We start from the raw sequence: 19,537 nt of genomic DNA, 5'->3' as shown, positions 1-19,537 counted from the left end.
ACCTAATTCTAATTCTAGAGAGAAGTGAGAGCTTCTCTCTCTAGAAACTAACTACAAAGCTAAACTAAACTATTGGTAACTAACACATGTTTCCCTCTTCACTCCTTGGGTTAAATAGCATCAGAAATGAGTTGGATTGGGCCGACAAGGCTTTAGAATTCGTTGGCCACGTTTTGCTTTAAGTGAGCTAGGTGGCAGCAACGGCGCGTGCGCGTACTTTGCGCGTGCGCGCCACCATACGTGTAGCAACTATGGCAAATCTTATATCTTTTCGAAGCCCCGGATGTTAGCTTTCCAACCCAACTGGAACTGCATCATTTGGACCTCTGTAGCTCAAGTTATGGCCGATTCCCTTTTTATTTCTTTCTTTTTCGTTTTCTTTCTTTTTCCATTTTTTTTCTATACTTTTCATATTTTTTTTTTTTTGATTTTCTCATTTTTTTTTCTTTCTTTCAAACTATATACAAGAGTACCAATGCATAAGGTCTATACATTTAATCAGTACATGAGCATGTACCCAATTCCCGATATTTACAATAATAATACAAAACGACCCTTTTATTCGCCCAATGTCCCAAGGTCCCCACACTTGAATGATACACACACTCTAGCCTAAGCTAATCAAAGATCCAAATAAGGACATTTATTGTTTTTCGCTTTAAGGCTTGTAATGTGCTAAATTAAGAACAAGTGGGTTAATCGTAGGCTCAAATTTGGCTAACAATGGAAGATAAAAGGTAGGCTATTTGGGTAAGTGAGCTAAATGAAATGATGGCCTCAATCACATAAATGCATGAATACGCAAAATAATGGACATAAAGAATCAAACAAATCAAAGATTACAATCATAGAAAGAGAATAATACACACAAGAAGGAAAAATAAGTGGTTATAAGATGTAACCACATCATTAGGCTCAAGTCTCACAAGCTTGTGTTCTTAGCTCAGTAAGCATGAAGAACTCAAAACCAAGTAACAAAATATAACCTCAATCATAGGATCCAACAAAGATTATCTAAAAGTACTCATGCTAAAATAGCATTTAGGCAACAAGGGGCAGCAATGTATGGTAAACAAAGTCAATAATCCAACACTTATGATGAAAAGAGAGAAAATAAAATGAAAACTAAACCGAAACTAGCTAATCAACTAACCAACTAACTAATTAACTAACTAAAATAAATGGTTATCCATGGTGTTTGGAGGTGTTGGATGAGGGGTAGGAGAGAGGAGAAGGAAAGAAATAGAAAGAGGAGAAGAAAAGAAATGTGGTGAAGGAAGGAAATCCGCGCGTACGCACGCATGCCGCGCGCGCGCGGATGGCTTATTTCGAGAGTGGCGCGTACGCGTCATGTGCGCGAGCGCGCAAATAGGTTTGTGCCAAAGGCACAACGTTGGCGCGGCGCAGGCACAACTCTCTGGAAAATGTATGGAGGCTGGAACTTCTCAATCCGCGCGTACGCACGCATGGCGCGCGCGCGTGGATGGTCGAAAAATGCTGGAAGTGCGCGTACGCGCCATGTACGCGTACGCGTGGATGGTGCTCTATTTTTCAAAAAATTTTTCTATGTTTTTGCACCAATCCAAGCATTCCAAACCTCCAAACAGCTACCAAAACACCATAAAACCTTATTTAACATTCTTAAACTACCAAACATACTTAACTAACTAAACAAAATATGAAATTAAACTAATTCTACCAATATATACAAAAGAGAAAATGAAAGGATTTTACCATGGTGGGTTTTCTCCCACCTAGCACTTTTGTTTATTGTCCTTAAGTTGGACTTATGGGGAGCTCCTCTCAAGGTGGCTTGTGCTTGAAGCTATCCTTGAACATCCACCAATGCTTGAATCTCCAATAGGCTTCCCATGGAAGTTCCGCATCTCCTAGGTCTTCAACCACTTCTTCCTCTTCTTTAATGATCATAGGCTCCTCCAATTGTTCTAATACAAAGTGGCATTCCTCCTTTTCCACCGGAGTTTTCAATCTCTCCTTCATGCTATGCTCTTCTTGAGCCATGGGAGTTCCTTGAGTGTCCAAAAGTTGGGATGCTAACCGGTTTACCACCGCATCCAAGGCGGTCATGAATTGTTGCATATCCCTTGTCATCTCCTCATGTCCTTGAAGAAGAACACTAAGGGTTCCATCCATTAGAGGTTGGAGTGGATAAGAAGGTTCATTGTCTTGGAGAAAGAGTTCATTATAGGAAGGTGGTTCTTCTTGGTGAGGTGGTGGTGTGTATTGAAGTGGTTCTTGGGAGTAGTAATCTTGGAATTGTGGTTCCATGTATGGCTCATATGGTTCAAAAGGAGGTTGGTATGGTAGGTAAGGATCATGGTCATATGGAGGTGTTTGTTGAAAATAGGCTTGTGAGTGTGGTTGAGGTTCATGTTGAGGATATGACTCATAGGCATATGGTGGTGGTTCTTGAAAGTCACAAGGAGATTCACCATAGCCATTGGATTGATATGCATCATAGAATGGCTCTTCTTCATAGTGCATTGGTGGGGGTTGTTGCCATGATGATTGATCATAAGCATATGGCTCTTCCCACCTTTGATTGTCCCATCCTTGATACACATCTCCATTATAGTCATCATCACCTACAACATAGTTGTAATCACACTCATAGCCAAAATGAGAATTCATAATGGAAAGAGAAAACAAAAATCAAAAGATAATGGAAAATAAGAGAAATAAAATTCTACAACTAGAAAATAAAACAAAAAGCAAGATATTCACACTATTCACATATGTACAATAACCAATAACATAACACCATTGCAATCCCCGGCAACGGCGCCATTTTGATAAATGGATTTTTGACGGTTTAGAATTCACAATTGAAATCTCGTTGTAAAGTATAGCTTCTAAACCAACAATAATCCTCTCTCAATCAAAAATATTGGTTTTGTCACAAAGAACAAACCCCAAATAAGAAATAACCGGAGTATTTAGACTCCGGGTCGTCTCACAAATTGGTAACTAACACATGTTTCCCTCTTCACTCCTTGGGTTAAATAGCATCAGAAATGAGTTGGATTGGGCCCACAAGGCTTTAGAATTCGTTGGCCACGTTTTGCTTTAAGTGAGCTAGGTGGCAGCAACGGCGCGTGCGCGTACTTTGCGCTTGCGCGCCACCATACGTGTAGCAACTATGGCAAATCTTATATCTTTTTGAAGCCCCGGATGTTAGCTTTCCAACCCAACTAGAACCGCATCATTTGGACCTCTGTAGCTCAAGTTATGGCTGATTAAGTGCGAAGAGGTCGGCTTGACAGCTTTCCGGTTCTTCCATTTCTTCATGAGTTCTCCAACTTTTCATGCTTTCTTTCTTCATTCCCTTGATCCAATCTTTGCCTCCTAAACCTTAAATCACTTAACAAACATATCAAGGCATCTAATAGAATCAAGGTGAATTAAATTTAGCTATTTTGAGTCCTAAAAAGCATGTTTTCACATTCAAGCACAATTAAAGGAGAATATACAAAACCATGCTATTTCATTGAATAAATGTGGGTAAAAGGTGATAAAATCCCCTAAATTCAATACAAGATAAACCGTCAAATTGGGGTTTGTCAGTCGGCACCGAAGATAACAACTCGGCGTCGATTCCCAGAGACCGAGCTCTCCCTCCAGGTATCCATACAAGAACAATTGGCACCCACCGTGGGGCCGAAAATATAAACCTCTCCATATATCATCGGCCTCGAGGTTCCCGTTTGAAGTCATGGCTGAACAACCTCCACCCACACCGTCCGAACTACTCCGGATGGTGACCGAGTTGCGGCAAGCCATGGCCGAGGAGAACCAAAGAATGGCAAATCAAATCGCCAATTTGAATAACACTCGAACCGAAAATAACAATGACCGACAAGAACGGACAGAAGAAGCTGAGCAGCAATTAGGACCAACACATGTCTCAGACACTGCTCGACAGGAAGAGGAGCAACCCGAACATAATGAGGAAGCTCAGAAAGACATAGAGAATGACGATCAGGAAAGCTCCCCCGGACCATTCACGGAGGAGGTGATGAACTTCGTGCTACCCCGAAGGTTTACTCTGTCGACCACCCTAACTCCCTATGATGGGTTAGGTGATCCGAAGAAATACATCAAGAAATTCACCTCCATAATAATAGTAAACGGTGCATCTGATAAAGTTTTATATCGTTGTTTTCCATCTTACTTAGACGGTCCCGCACTTGATTGGTTTTGTTCTTTGCCTGCAGGTTCTATTTCTCGATTTCGAGACATATCAAAGCCCTTTGAGGAGCACTTCGCTGGATCAGCCATCTACCTACATGACTCCGATTACCTGAACACAGTCAAGCAAGGCCAGCACGAAAGCCTCAAGGACTACATGACGCGCTTCACAAAGATAGCCATAAGTATACCGACCTCCATCCCGAGGTGGAACTACACGCCATAAAAAGCGGGTTATGACCAGGAAAATTCCAGGAAACTATTGCTGTGGCCAAACCAAAAACTATGGCCGAGTTCAGTGAAAAACTAAAGGACAGATCGACATCGAAGAACTCCGACAAGCTCGGAAAGTAGAAAAGCCTCACTATAGAGACGACGACAAAACATGGGACAGCAAGAAGAATTTCAAACCAATTCCACGATATGAGACCTACACCAAATTCAACACCAAGCGCGATGATATCATCAAGGAGATCTTGAATTCGAAATTAATCAAGCCACCAAGAAAAGCTAGCAGTTACCCAGATTCAAAAGGCACCGACCGATCAAAATACTGCTCCTTCCACCAGAAGCACGGACACAATACCGACGACTGCATCATTGCCAAAGACCTACTGGAGCGACTAGCTCGGCAGGGTCACCTAGACAAATACATCAGCAGTCACACGCAGCGGCGAGCACCTCCTTCAGGAGACCAAAGCTTGGTTACACAACATGGCCGAGATAGAGACCGACCGAACAATAGCCATCCCGAACTACCAACACGTACAATTAACTGTATTTCTGGAGGTTTTGCAGGTGGAGGAGCCACAAGCTCGGCAAGAAAGAGATCTTACCGAGCTATACTTTCCATCAACGCCGATCAAAGTCAACAGCAGCCGCTGCCGCGATCTCCACAGATAACATTCCAGACAGCCGATCATGACACCAGTGTAGCAAATCTGGATGATCCCGTCGTAATCTCCTTATAGCTCGGAGATCTCCTAGTTAAAAAGGTGTTGCTCGACCCAGGCAGTAGCGCCGATGTTCTCTTTTACTCAACTTTCCAGAAAATGAAACTGAGCAATAACGTCATCCAACCTTCCAGTGGTGAGTTGGTAGGATTCTCATGTGAGCGAGTCCCGGTTATGGGCTCTGTGTGGTTACAAACCACACTCGATAAGTTTCCCTCGTCAAAAACTTCAGACATTCAATACTTAGTTGTTGATTGCTTTAGTCCCTATAATTTAATACTTGGCTGACCTTTCTTAAATAGGTTCGGCGCTATAGTATCTACAATTCATCTTTGTGTTAAGTTCCCTTTGCAGGACAACACAATTGCAACCGATTTTTGGCCGACTTTATTGCCGAATTCTCAGTACCGAGTACAACTGAAGACTACATCGAATGGTCTTCATACATCGACGGATCCTCCAACCCACAAGGGTGTGGAGCAGGTATCATACTTGACGATAGCCACGGCAACGTCATCGAACATTCCCTCAACTTTTCATTTAAAGCAAGCAACAATCAAAGTGAGTATGAAGCACTAATTGCTGGCCTTAGACTCGCTGCCGACCTAAACATCACCGAACTTAAGGAATATTGCTTATCGTCCAACAGGTAAACAACTTATATCAAGTAAAGGACCCTTTGCTTTCTAAATACCTGGATGTCGTACAAAATTTACTTTCAAAATTTTCTAAATATGAAATACAGCACATACCAAGGGAGAGTAATGGCCGAGCTGACATTCTGTCTAAACTCGCCAGCACTCAACCAAATGGGTCATCACTTTATCAGTCAACACTACTCAAGCCAAGCATTGAACTAACACAAGTCTTAAGTGTAACACAAGAAGCAGATTGGAGATCCCCATACATACAGTATCTCCAGACAGGGATCTTGCCAGGCAACGTCGAAAATGCTCGACACTTCCACCGATAAGCCTCCTTTTTTACAATTTATAATAATTGCCTATATAGACGGGGATTCTCTCGTCCATTACTCAAATGTCTTTGCAGAACAGAAGCCGAGCTTGCACTTGCTGAGGCACATGAAGGGATCTATAGTACACACCTCGGAGCCCGAAGTATGTATTCAAAAATCCTCAGAGCTAGATTATATTGGCCGACAATACGACAGGATTGTCAAGCAAAAGTTAAAAGCTGTAACAACTACCAAAAACATAGTCCGATTACACATCTCCCGGCTGAACTCCTACACTGTTCCGAGGTTAGTTGGCCGTTCAACCAATGGGGCATAGATATCCTCAGACCTTTCCCCACAGCAGCAGGTCAGGTAAAATTCCTTGTGGTAGCAATTGATTATTTTTCCAAATGGATAGAGGCACAACCTCTAGCCAAGATTACATCACAACAAATGCTTTCCTTTGTTTGGAAATATTATATTTGTCGATTTGGCATTCCTCGGCACATTATCACAGATAATGGTCGCCAGTTTGCCGATCAAAAACTCGCATCTTTCTTGCAGAACTTGAAAATCAAACAACACTTCTCATCAGTAGAGCACCCACAAACAAATGGGTTAGCTTAAGCCGCAAATAAAGTAATATTACATGCTCTAAGAAAGAAACTGGATGATGCAAAAGGCCTCTGGGCCGAGCTTATCCCAGAGATCATATGGGGATACAATACAACAATTCACTCAACTACAAAGGAGACACCCTTCCGTTTAGTCTACGGTTCAGACGCAATGATACCAGTGGAGATCTCCCAATCCTCACTACGCACTGAATTGGCCGACCAAACTACACAAGACATAGCTCGGCAATCCAAGCTTGATCTCATTGAAGAACTCAGATCGTCCACAGCAATCAAACATTTAGCCATGCAACAGCACATTGCCCGAAGATATAACCAAAGACTTCAACCAAGGTCTTTCCAAGTCCACGACCTTGTGCTCAGAAAAACAGAAGAAGCTAGGAAACCACCAGCACATGGCAAACTAGCAGCTAATTGGGAGGGCCCTTACAGAGTCACAGAAGTAATCGGCAATGGAGCCTATCGACTACAAACCTTAGAGGGTAAAGATCTCCCTAACACTTGGAATGTATCTTCTTTAAAGTTATATTACATCTAATACCAGGGACAGGCAAGTACTCTTTTTCCTACTGCCAAGATTTTTCCCACAAGGGTTTTGCTTGGAGAGGTTTTAACGAGGCTATCCTACCTGGGCCTTTGACATCAAGGTTTCTTTAATAAATAGATTCCCTACTTTATCAAATCATTATTTTTCCATTTCATAGTTCCGCTTCAATCTATAAACATATCATGCCGACCTATACTATCAATCCGACCATTCGGATACTATCAACACTGATCAAATGCTAAAATAGGTCATTCGGAACCTATCAGTCAATACGATATCCGACCTTTAACAGAATCCGATTACTCGAAAGCAATCAGTCAATCTGACTGCCGACCTTAAAACGGAATCCTATCACTAGGATACAATCAGTCAATCTGACTGCCGACCTTCAAACGGAATCCGATCACTAGATGCAATAAGTCAATCCGATTACCGATCTCCATCGGAATCCAATCATTCAAACAAACTTCCGATCTAAATTGGAAGCCAATCATTAAAAAATTAAACAAATACCCGATCTACATCGGAATCCGATCATTCACACAAAACTCCAATCTAAATTGGAAGCCGATATTTCAAACTTTGTCAATCACCCCAATTTTCCAATCTTAATCGGAACGCATTCATTCAGACTTTATTAATCATACAAATATCCGATCTTAATCGAAAGCCAAATCATTTAGAATATCTCCAATCAGACTGCCTAGAATTAATAACAAACTGCCGAACAAATACTCAGAAACCAACTATTCAAACTTTATCAAAAATTACTACCAACCATTAAGCAGAATTCAGTTACACAAAATGCCTATTAATCGGCAACTCAATAAACTCGGCCTACTCGGCCTTTCCATGATACTTCTCCGTCAAACTTATGGCATTAAACCATTAACACAATCTTACCTAAAAACAAATTAGCCCCAACCCACAAAATAGGCAAAATTCACCTATCAATATATATGTTTTCTGCAAAGTCAACATAGCCAAAAACAAAATAAACTGTTTCATAAATAGTACAAAAATTTAACAGTCAAAAGCTCACTACTGGAGCAAAATAACCCACCAAAATACATGTTTAACCGTACAAAACATAAACACTGATTAACTATTTTCATCCTCCTCCTCTTCAGCACCATCATCTTCAACTGTAACCCCATCACGAACAATCTTACCAGGGTCCATCTGATCAAGATCAACATTAGGAGCTAAGAACCTGGCTTGCTGAGAAGCTTGTTCAAACCCCTCAATAAAAGAGTCCAGGATCGCTGTCTCCTTACTCTTTTCTAAGCTTTTCAATTCAGCAGTCAACTCCACTACCCGAGTACTCATACTAGACAGATCCGCCTCTTTCTTTTTAACATCTTCCACCTCTTTTGCATAATTCACCTTCATCAATTTTAAATCTTTTTCAACCCCAACTAATTTACTCTCCAGTTCTGTAACCCTGGCAGCCTTCAACCTCAATTGTTCCTCCAATCTCAAATCGGGCTTTTGCTCGGCTACTTGGTGATGTTTCTTTTCTCGGCTATGCCCTAAACTGGCAAGCCTCAGATCCACAACCTTCCACAAACAAATGCAGAATTAAACAAGAACATCCACAAGATTATCAACCAAAACAAACAAAGAATAAAACATTACCTGCATGTACTGATCAATTGCCACATCTTCCACCTCTTTAGCCAAAATAACATCAGCAGGAGTTTGGCAAACTTCATCGGCGGTAATCATGAAGGGGTAATCTTTCCCCCAAAGAGAAGACCCCTCACTCTGCTCAACAACCTCATGCAATTTCTTCTGGTTATCATAGAACTTCTGCAATTCCTCAGCTGGAACCTCCACCTCCTCTTCATAATCTTCGGACAAATCCACTACGTCTGATTTTTTCCTTTTCAAAATTACCTTTGTTCGCTTCGGCTTTGGCTGATCAACCTCTCCAGTGCCGACCTTCCCCGCTTTTGATGAAGATCCCTCTTTGTCAAGACCTTTATTCTTCACCCGAGCTCTCAAACTCGCAGCAGATACACCAGGATATTTTTCACCTACCAAAAAACAAAACAAAAAAGTTAGAACAACTATAGAATCCCACTCAACCTACAACAAATCACACAACTTACCTAGATACTCTATCACTGCTTCCCTATTTTCATCCCATTGGAGCAAGTCAAACACCGAAATTAACTCCCTCCGATCAATAGCCTCAACTAAATACTCAATGATACATTCATCCCTTGCACTTATAACCTCTGGCCCCAAAATATTCTGAGGCTCCGAACACCACCAAATCGGAAATCTCTCCCCAAAATGCTCGTCCATATAAAACGGAAAGTCACCCTCAACACTTCTTAATTTCAAATACATCTCCTTGAAATTCTTAAAAGAGGATTTGTAAAGTTTGAATACAGCAAACCTTGGTGAACTGTTCAAATTCACCCACACCCCTTTTCAAACACCTTTCGCTTGAAACAGAGAGAAAAATAACTCCACTGTAGGTACCTTCTCTAGAAACTCCATCAAAATCTCAAAAGCACGAAGAAAAGCCCCCCTATTAGGATGCAATTGAGATGGTGCACAGTTCAATTGCGTCAAAACATGACACTGAAACTCATTAAATGGAAGTTTCACCCTCAGTTCCTCCAATACACAGCTATACATATAAAAGTATGGAAAACCATCTTCTCTGTGAAATATACGGTCACCATCAACACATGGAAGAAACTCCAAGTTAACCCCAGAACCAACCCTCCCAACACTACCCTTATCTATCTTCCCTACAGCACCTTCATCCGAAAACAGAGATACATATTTTCTCACATCCTCACTCACCCAATCATATGACCAATCAATTTTGTCCTTTTTCTCTTTCTCAAAACCCATTTGAACAAAAACAAAAAGAGGAATAAAATCCAGAAAAAGAAGACAAGAGGTTACAGAGATGAAAAAAGAAGTAGCGTACCTCTCTTGCTCATTTTTTCTCCAAATGCAACTGATAAACACACACACTCTGAACAAACACACAAAACCTCTTGGATTCCAAAACCAATTAACTTCCCACTACAAAACGTTTCTCAATCCCACCAAACAATCAAATCAGTCAGATCAAAAGCCATCATGCGCATAGGGAACATACATGTTCATTAATTAACATTCAAGACTTTTTCTCTCTCTTACTGACACGTATTTAATTTTTTTCAAATGAAGCATCTTGAACTGGGGGCTACAAGGCCAATTCAGTCGCCGATCTATAAGATCACTCAGTAAGCTGACTTATGATCCATTTAAAGCTCAACCTGCTTCATTTAATACATTCTCAGGCTAAGCTTGGGGGCTATGATCCAACCGTTACAAATTACAGGTCATAACTCGGCATAATGACTCATAACTCGGCTAAATAAAACTCATATCGGCGTTACACGTTACAAACCCAATTCAACAGCCTACATATCAGAATCATAACGTCAGACCAGACATCATCACCTATTAAGTCTTATTATTATTCTTCAATTCAGACAATAAAAAAAAAAAGAAAAGCATAACGGACCAATAGTACTCCACCTATAAGAGGTATGACATCTTCTCCTTTAGGGACATTGAATTCTCAATACTAACATAAGCTTCGGAGTGTCTTTGCAAGTACACTCCCCCCCTATTTCTTGCTCAAAGCTCTACGCGATTGGACATCCTCTTGGAGTAAAGTTCGGATTACCACAAAGCTCGAAGGTCGGCATCGAAGATAACAACTCGGCGTCGATTCCCAGAGACCAAACTCTCCCTCCAGGTATCCATACAAGAACATAACTTATTACAGATAATATGTTTCAAAATGGATTTTACAAATAACAAATAATAACAAAGACCAAATACACTTATACCAATTATTAGCAGCAATAGAAAATAGTGTTAATTTCAATTAATTGAAAGAATGAAATTTAAAAAAAAAGGAGTGACTTACCTGTCACAATTTCCAAGTGGTGAGAGTATTACAATATTTAGTTCAGGAATAGAGATTATTTGTGTTGATAACTTTAAATTCAGAGATATTATGTATGTAATTTTAAATAAAAGAACAGGACAAAAATGATTGTTATAGTTCAGCAACAAGGTCTAAAGATTTTAGAAAATTAGAAAAAGAAAAAAGAAAAATATTATAAAATTGAAAAAGACGAAAGAAGACTAATACAAATTTTTTTCGAGAATGAAGAAAAGAATAGAAGACGAAGAAGTTTTTATTTTGTTGGATTATGGCAAGCAAAGAAGCAACGGGCCCATTGTAACCTATCAAATTTCAAGTTCGAAGTTGTGTTTTATTTGTACTTTTTAATTTTAGAAAAATCCGAATTCCGTAGCTAGTATCTTGGTTCTTGACTCTTGAGAGAGCTAGAAAATAAGAATCAGGAAGTTTCGTTATCCAAATTGAATCTCATCCAATACGCAACGCATTAATATACGCGCTTCGAAGGAAGTTTCAATTTTCAAACTGTTGACCAACAACAAGTGATTCACCTTAAAAACACTATTATCATTTCTTCTAATGTGGTGCACATTGCCACATAAATAAAAAGGTAAAATAATGAATCTTGTTATAGTCTCGTCGTACTCATCTAAAAATTGTGGATTCGAGTTGCGAAGGAGGTTATTTCTAAAGAATAATGAACCTTGGTTTCTTTGTCTTTCAGAGTTGTGAAGGAGGTTATCTCTAAAGAATTGAGACAACAATAATGGAGAAACAGCAAGAATTAGAGTGGGCTGAAGCCCAGAAAATTATAATAAGTGAAGACCTTTTGGTCAAAGCAAAACAACAGCTTCTTTTTCTGGCAGAAGTTGATAGGAATCGTTGCCTCTATGGTGGCTCAGTTTTAGAGCGAGCTACTTTCAGGTACGTATTCTTCTTTGATTATATTGTTTACTGAGATCAAAACAGTTCTGACTTTTGAAAATGAACAAATTAATCGTTAAATTTACAAATGGTGAATCTCCTTTGTTTCCAATTCAATTGTAGTTAATGGAACCTTATAGTGTTAACGTAACATCCCAATAGTAAAACAACGTGGCTAAAATTTTAGAATAATCAAATCGATATCTCAAATTGGTTAATTGTATTCATTTTAGTTTTTACACCAATTTAACCAATTTGAAACACTTATTTGATTATATTGAAGTTATAATCATATCACTTTATAATTGAAATGTCATGCTGACACTTTTTAATACTTCATGTTACCATGTTAACAAAACTTGAATTAGAAACAAAGGAGATTGATAATTTGTAACTTCAGGGATCTAATTTGATTATTTCCAAAAGTATGTTATGATGATCGCTAGGCTTGACCTCATTGTTTATTTATAGGCTTGTAATAGAAAATGTTTACTCCTAAAATGAAATAAGATACTAGCTGTTTATCATTACAGGTATAAATATTGCTGGCTTCCTTTACTAGCCAAACATGTAGAGACACCAATGACACAAGACCCTTTGGTAGTGCCTCTTGATTGTGAATGGATTTGGCATTGTCATAGGCTTAATCCGGTATGCTTCAGCACCCAAAATCACAATGCTAATATGTGAAACGATAGAATTTATTTGTTTATTTGTTTATTTACGTGGACTACTACTATAAAATCATGTTTCAATGCGTGTGCTATTTGGTCTTCTTGTAATTAGCTGTTAATCTGTGTGTGATTATTTATTTGTCAGGTGCGTTACAAGAGCGACTGCATGGATCTTTATGGGATAATACTTGATGATTTGAATGTGGTTTCTTCAATTCTAGGAACCAGCAATGAGGAAAGTGAAAAAATCTGGAACACAATGTATCCAAGTGAGCCTTACGAACTTCATCTGGACAGTGACTCACTTCAAGACTTTGATGAAAACTTGTTGGGAGACCCAGAAAGTACCACAAAGTATGATCTAATCTCGGCTGTTAAAAGACAAACTACTTTCTTCTATCAGGTAACCAAGAAATTTAGAATGTCATGTCTTTAAAAGATCCATCCACAAAGTTTATCATTAAAATTGTCTATGTCAATGCTTTTTAAGTTTCAAAAAGTTAGTGTTTTATTTTTCCTTTCCTCAATTCCTTCTGAGTCAGGCTTAGATTCCTAAGTAAGTTGTTATTCCCAATCTCATTATCAATTTGTTAAAACCTTGATGAACACTTTGAGGTAATAACAGGTTTCTAGGTCATATTGGAATGATGATACTTTCCTTGAAGGAGCCGTGGCGCGATACAAGGGGTTTCTGTATTTGATCAAGAGGAACAAAGAAAGGTCTATGCGTCGTTTCTGCGTCCCAACATATGACGTTGATCTCATCTGGCATTCACACCAGTTGCACCCTGCATCTTACTGCAAAGATCTGGTGGCAATTATGGGTAAAGTGTTGGAGCATGATGACACAGATTCGGACAGAAGCAAGGGTCAAAAGCTGGATGTTGGATTTTTCGAAACCACCAACCAATGGGAAGAGACATTTGGAACAAGATACTGGAAAGCAGGAGCAATGCACAGGGGTAATCCCCCATCTCCTCTTACCTTTGATAAGTTCAAAGTAGATGCTATGCAGAATGATTCGACTCCATCCAATAAAAACCAGAATCTGATTCAGCTTCCACAGAAGATGCTTGTGGAGGTAGGTTCCTATAATTTTTATTGCTAATGTCTTTAAAGGCATAAAACATTATAACATTTGATGATTCTTATTTAGGTGATGCTTGAGATTGTTGATGTGAGAGACTTACCATCTGGGCATAAGGGTAAACTAGTTGTATCCTTCAAGAAGAAACAAGAAGATATACTTTTCAATGCTAAGAAACAATTAAGCATTTCGTCACAGCCGGAAGGGAAACAAGTTGCTGTCTTCCAATGCGAAAGCAGAGGCGAGTTGGTCCTTGAGCTCATTTACCGCCCATGTGTCAACTTTCGAATGGTGCGGCCGGCCAAAGTTTTGGGAAAAACTTCAATAAATCTCGAGGATTCGCAAAATGCAGCATGTAAACTACCACTTCAGAAGTGGTTAGATTTGACGTCTGCAGTCAAATGGTCGAAGCCTATTAGTATTTGCGTTGGTCTCTCTTTGACTCCTCCTGTTCCGGCGCCATACAAGTTGCAAATGGTTTCCACCCGTCCATCCATACGAAGCTATGCTCCATTCCTGCCTTGGAGAAAGTTTCAACAAACAAAAAATTGGACAAATGTTGTGGATGAGGCTGGCAACGAGATCATAAACATCCACAGCCAGTAAGCAAAAACCAAACATGCAGAATTTAGAATATTATTATCCAAACTTTTAGCAGTAACAATGGTGAAGAGATGATCATATTTTACCACATGACAGTAAGTAAGTAGGTGTTTCTATAAGCTTTTTTCTTAGATTTGTGTGAGAATGTACTTTTCTTATATCCTTCTAACATGCTTATATTTAGATACTGCTGTTAATTTAGGAAGGAAGACTAAGATAGCTGTTATATCTAATTGCCATCTATGGCTTTTATTTTCTGACTTTTCTTGCTTGATTTTTCTGTTACCTGCGTAATTAGATACTAAATTTGTGTTATCTTGCCTTTTTTTTTTTTTTCGCGTAAAATAGGAACTTGACAACTGAGAAATCTAACACTAACATCAAGTTAGAAGTGATTGGCACAACTGCATCGGATGAAACTCATCTCCTGGCAGAACTAAAGGGAACAACGTGGTCTATGATGAACTCCGATTGGACGTTACAGAGAAAGAAGAGCAGTGATGAAGATGAAAATGTATTTGAGCTCACAGGCACCCGGAAGGTCATCTTCTTATCCTTGTCATTCTTAAATCAAATTCCAATAGAGAAGCATTCTCATAAAGATTCAATGTTACCTTCACTCTCAACACCTGTGATTTGTGATCTTTCCCAGGTGATTATTTTTCCTGGTAGAAAATTGGAGTTTGAAACTAGATACTATGGAAATGAAAGAGGAAATTGCTTTCTTACAGCAGTAGAATTCTCACCGAAGGATCCATATGGGAAGGCAGTGGCTTTGATGAATTTAGCATATGGTTTTTTAGAGGTATTTTATTTCTTGAAAATAATTATTACAGTTACATCTTGGTTTATTATTCTTCTAGTAATATTTTATTGATTTTTGAGTGCTTTTAACAGATCAAGGAAGAGTGGCTAGTACTCCCTGCGATATTGTCTGCATTTGCTCTCTCTAACTTCCCCCATTTCAGTGATGGCATACAAAATGGGAATAAATAAAAAGGAAATGAGAAAAGTTGAAGATATATGGATTCTAGGAAAATATGTTGTGAGGCCATTGGTCCGGAAATAGCCGCTGATACCTGATAATACATGTAACCAACTCAATTGGCAAGCAAATGACTAATGCTATTTTAAACATCACTAGACATCACTTATTATATAATCTCTTTCATGTAAAATTCATGTAAATATATTTCTATACTTGAATATACGCTTAACTTTTTGCACTCAACCCCTCACATCATAAATTCTCACCTTCTCACCCTCCTAATAATGTAGCCAAACCAATTCCAATTACATTCCATAGCTGTTTAACGCGTGTAAACACATGGGATGTTTGGTTACGCCTTTCGGTTGGGTGATTGATTCAGAATTTCAGTTTTGTTAACCTTGGTAGCTAAACAATCTTCAATCTCTCCATTGGAAAATTTAGTTCCCCGGTCACATCAACCATTAACCAAACTAGTTTTATTAATTCGTTTGCCAATCATCAATCAATTGCATCACAATGGCAAGCTATATGCTAAAAATTGAAAAATATCAGTCTTTTACTCATCAGAAAACTAACGCATCAAACAAACAAAAAAGCCACTGAACCACAGAATCACAAAATGAATATTGCAGAAAGAATAATGGAGACAGGATCACTGATGGAAAAGGAATATACTATTGAGAAACCAGTTACACTCTTAACAAATCTCCAAATCCATTTTTTTAATATGCACAAGAAACAATAATATCCATGACAATAACCCCAAATTTAACAAGAAAAAAAAAATTGAAACACCAAAACTAAGCGAAAGCGTTGCGCCACGAAACGAAGAAACCAAATATCGACTTGTATCAAACTATCACACAACACAGCATACGAACAAATCACAGTTCTTCTCAGTTCCACCCGTCACCGCTGGGAGCCGCTGCCGCCTGCGGTCGTACCGCATATGCAACCTGCGAGTAGCCTCGCTCCGCAGCCGAACCAACCTCGGAACCGCCGTAACCACCATTCTGCGCCGGTGCATGCGACACCGGCGTCGGTGCATGTGAAACCGACGCCGGCGTCTTCTGAATCAGATAAACCGGACCGGGACCAACCGGTCCGGCCACCGGTGTTATTGCCTGGTAGACTCCCGAAGGCGTCTGAATGATATAAACCGGAGCCGGTTCAACTCCGGTTCCAGAAACCGGCAAAGAGTAACCGCCACCATGACCAACCGGGTTGTGCAAAAAAGAGCCATGAACCGGAACGGGAACCGGTCCATTTCCGTGAACCGGTCCTGAATTAGTCGGTTTCTCTTGATTCTTCTGAGCGTAATACTCAACGCCGTTCTCTTCGGTGCTTTTCCGTTGAGGCTGTGGTGGTTGGTCACTGGTCGTGTTGTTGTTCCGGAGGTGAAGCCTCTGCATCTCCTGCACGTGCCTAACGAATTCAGTTTCTCCAACCGCTTCTGGCGCGTTTTCCGAGGATCCAATAGAGAAATCCGGAACGGTTGGAGCGGAAGGTGCGGGATCCATTGAAACCGCGTGATGTGGTTTATGATTATCTAATCCGAACAGAAAATCCGGATTCAATGCCGCGAAAGATGGATGAGGCAGTTGCGTAGGAGACGAGGAAGAAGAAGGTTCTGGAATCCGAACGGAGTTGAGAGCGTCCACGAACCACTGACGCTCGGGTTTGGTAAGAACTGAAGGGTGAGGAGGAAGAGGCGCATTGTTGGTGGTGGTTGCGATTGTGGTTGTGGTGGTGCTGGTGGTGCTGGTGGTGGTGTTGGGGAGAGGAAAGAGGATGAGCCTCAGGCGTGCGGGTCTAGGTGAGGAGCGGCACAGGCGATCGTACTCGACCATCATGTGGTCGAGGTCTTCGTCATTGGTGACGGAAATGAGGGCGTCGAGGTCCTCGCCGGGAAGCTGGTACTTGAAGCAGACATCGGCGTTAGCGATGGAGCAGAGCTTGGAGACGAGGGCAGAGAATTTGACGTGGCGATCGACAGCGACGATCTTGGTGTCGCCGCCGATGTAGGTGAGCTGGTTATCGTGAGGGCGGGGCTGGATCCTTCCGCCGTAGCTGCACATGAATTTCACCTTGGCGGTTGTAGCGGCGGAGGATGGCGGAGGCGGTTCATCGATGAAGGAGTTATTGCTGTTGTTGTAGTGGTTGCCGTTGTTGTCAGCGTCCCGAGAGCGCGGCGATGAGTCACGAGACTCGGCGACGTTGAAATTGTTGGTGCCGTTGGCGGTAGTGTTGTTGTCCATGGCGGAATTGCGGGTGGAATTTGGGGAATTAGGGTTTGGAGGAGGCCATCGAAATTAGGGAATTGAGGAATGGGAGAGTGGAGTCTGGAGCGTGGTTGGTGTTGTGAGAAGTGAGGTGAAAATGAAAAGAAAAACGGCGTGACGGCAGTGTTGAGAGAAGTGGGTTGGATTTTTAACTTTTTATGGTTGGGTGCGGTAGGGAGCGCTGAACAAGTGTCAGATCCGTGGAAGAGAAGAATTGCGCATGACAAGCACCTAATTTAATTTAATCCTTCTTTATTATTATTATTATTATTATAGTTTTTCTTAATTATTTTTCTAGAACAACAATCACTTTGTCTCTATAATTAATATATATATATATATTTGTTTTTAAATTGAAGACACTGTGAACCTAGCTTACCACTATTTAGTTATTACGATGTTAAATTTGAAATAAAATTATTTCGTTGATCATTAAGATATTACTTATCTGTTTTTCGGTGGTTAAAGATTTTAGCCATTTTTTAATTTTGATATTGGGATAAGCATAGAGTATAACTAGATTATAAGAGTGTAGAAAATTTTATGAGGACGTGATGGCTATGATCAAGAAATCGGACAGCTCGATTAGAGGTATGACAGGTACACAAATTGGAGCGTTCGATTTGTGCACCCCAGTTACACGTCAAACATGCATGCATTCTAGTCCGAGTTAAGCCTTAAAGTAATCTCTAAACTTACACTCGAGCCATAAAGTAATCCCTGAAGTTAATAATTTCTCAAATTCGTCTCCGAAATTGCACTCCAGGACTCATAGTAGTCCCTGAGACATTTTTCGTTCATCAAAACCTTAAAACGACGTCGTTTTGAACAAAAAAAAAAGGGCGTAGCGTAGACCCCCAATTCAAACAAAAAAAAAAGAAAAAAGAAAAAAGAAAAGTGTAGCAAAAAAATTTTGAACTGGTCCGGGTTAAACAAAATCCGCCGGTTCACCGGTTCTGATCAAACCCGGCTGGTTCAATACGGATCTTTTCGGTTCGACTTCTTGTTTGGTTAGATGCCTCGCCCGGACCGGTTATGGCATCGGTTCGCCAGTTTTCCGGTCTGACCGGTCGGGTTGGTCCGGTTCTGACAACACTGCTTCTTTCTCTTAGCGTAGAACCAACCCCCTTCCCAATTCCCAATCTGTTCCATCCCCATCCCCATCCCCAACCTTCTCCTTCCCCATCCCCAACCCCTTTCCCTTCCCCTTCTCCTTCTCCTTCGCCATCCCCAACCCCTTTTCCTTCCCTTTCCTCTTATGCTTTCCCAACCTTCCCCTTTTTCTTCTCCTTCTGCTTCCCCCAACCTTCTCCTTTTCCTTTCACATATATGTTTTGGTTGTTGTTGTTGTCGCCGCTAGATGAGAAGGTGAAGATGGAAGAGGAGGAGGAGTCAGAGACGGGTGGTTATTGATGCTACACGGCAGAGGTTGAGCGGCGGACAGTGTGAGAGCGATGATGAGAGTGGGAAGAGTAGTGTTTGGGATTTTATTGATTTCAGAGATTGTTATTAAATTTGCTATTTCTTTTTGGTTTGCAAGTGGTGGTCGTTGATAATAAAGAATTTTGAAAGGATTTTTCGGTCTGAGACAAACGAGTTGGATGCTTTGGAATGAAGCTAGTTGCATGACCCGTTTAATTAGAAGAGGAATGGGAAGGAGAAGGGGATGGGGATGGAGATGGGGATGGGGAAGGAGAAGGTTGGGGATGGGGATGGGGATGAGGATGG

At 40.5% G+C, this 19,537-nt stretch overlaps 3 protein-coding genes across 4 annotated transcripts; 2 read left to right on the top strand and 1 right to left on the bottom strand.

Annotated features, from left to right (window-relative positions):
- LOC107607112 lies at nt 3,734-6,135 on the top strand. Its single transcript, XM_016309095.1, has 4 exons — nt 3,734-4,394; nt 4,522-5,165; nt 5,517-5,645; nt 5,908-6,135. The coding sequence occupies exons 1-4, from the start codon at nt 3,734-3,736 to the stop codon at nt 6,133-6,135; spliced, it is 1,662 nt and encodes a 553-aa protein (XP_016164581.1).
- LOC107609784 (glycine-rich domain-containing protein 1) lies at nt 11,707-15,767 on the top strand. 2 transcript variants are annotated; one of them, XM_016311813.2, is made up of 9 exons: nt 11,707-11,858; nt 11,973-12,172; nt 12,706-12,823; nt 12,992-13,249; nt 13,472-13,927; nt 14,003-14,535; nt 14,885-15,077; nt 15,189-15,341; nt 15,434-15,767. In XM_016311813.2, exons 2-9 carry the CDS (start codon nt 12,015-12,017, stop codon nt 15,530-15,532), a joined length of 1,968 nt encoding a protein of 655 aa, XP_016167299.1. In that variant the 5' UTR covers nt 11,707-11,858; nt 11,973-12,014; the 3' UTR covers nt 15,533-15,767. The 2 variants fall into 2 exon arrangements, with proteins under 2 accessions (XP_016167299.1, XP_016167298.1); XM_016311812.2 differs by lacking the exon at nt 11,707-11,858 and having other exon boundaries at nt 11,865-12,172.
- Nucleotides 16,184-18,011, bottom strand: LOC107609362. Its single transcript, XM_016311309.1, has one exon. The coding sequence runs from the start codon at nt 17,783-17,785 to the stop codon at nt 16,424-16,426; it is 1,362 nt and encodes a 453-aa protein (XP_016166795.1). The 5' UTR covers nt 17,786-18,011; the 3' UTR covers nt 16,184-16,423.

This window comes from Arachis ipaensis, chromosome B07 (assembly GCF_000816755.2).
Source record: "Arachis ipaensis cultivar K30076 chromosome B07, Araip1.1, whole genome shotgun sequence".
Taxonomy (NCBI): domain Eukaryota; kingdom Viridiplantae; phylum Streptophyta; class Magnoliopsida; order Fabales; family Fabaceae; genus Arachis; species Arachis ipaensis.
Note: the sequence above shows the minus strand (reverse complement) of the source record. Positions and strands in the feature narration are given on the sequence as shown.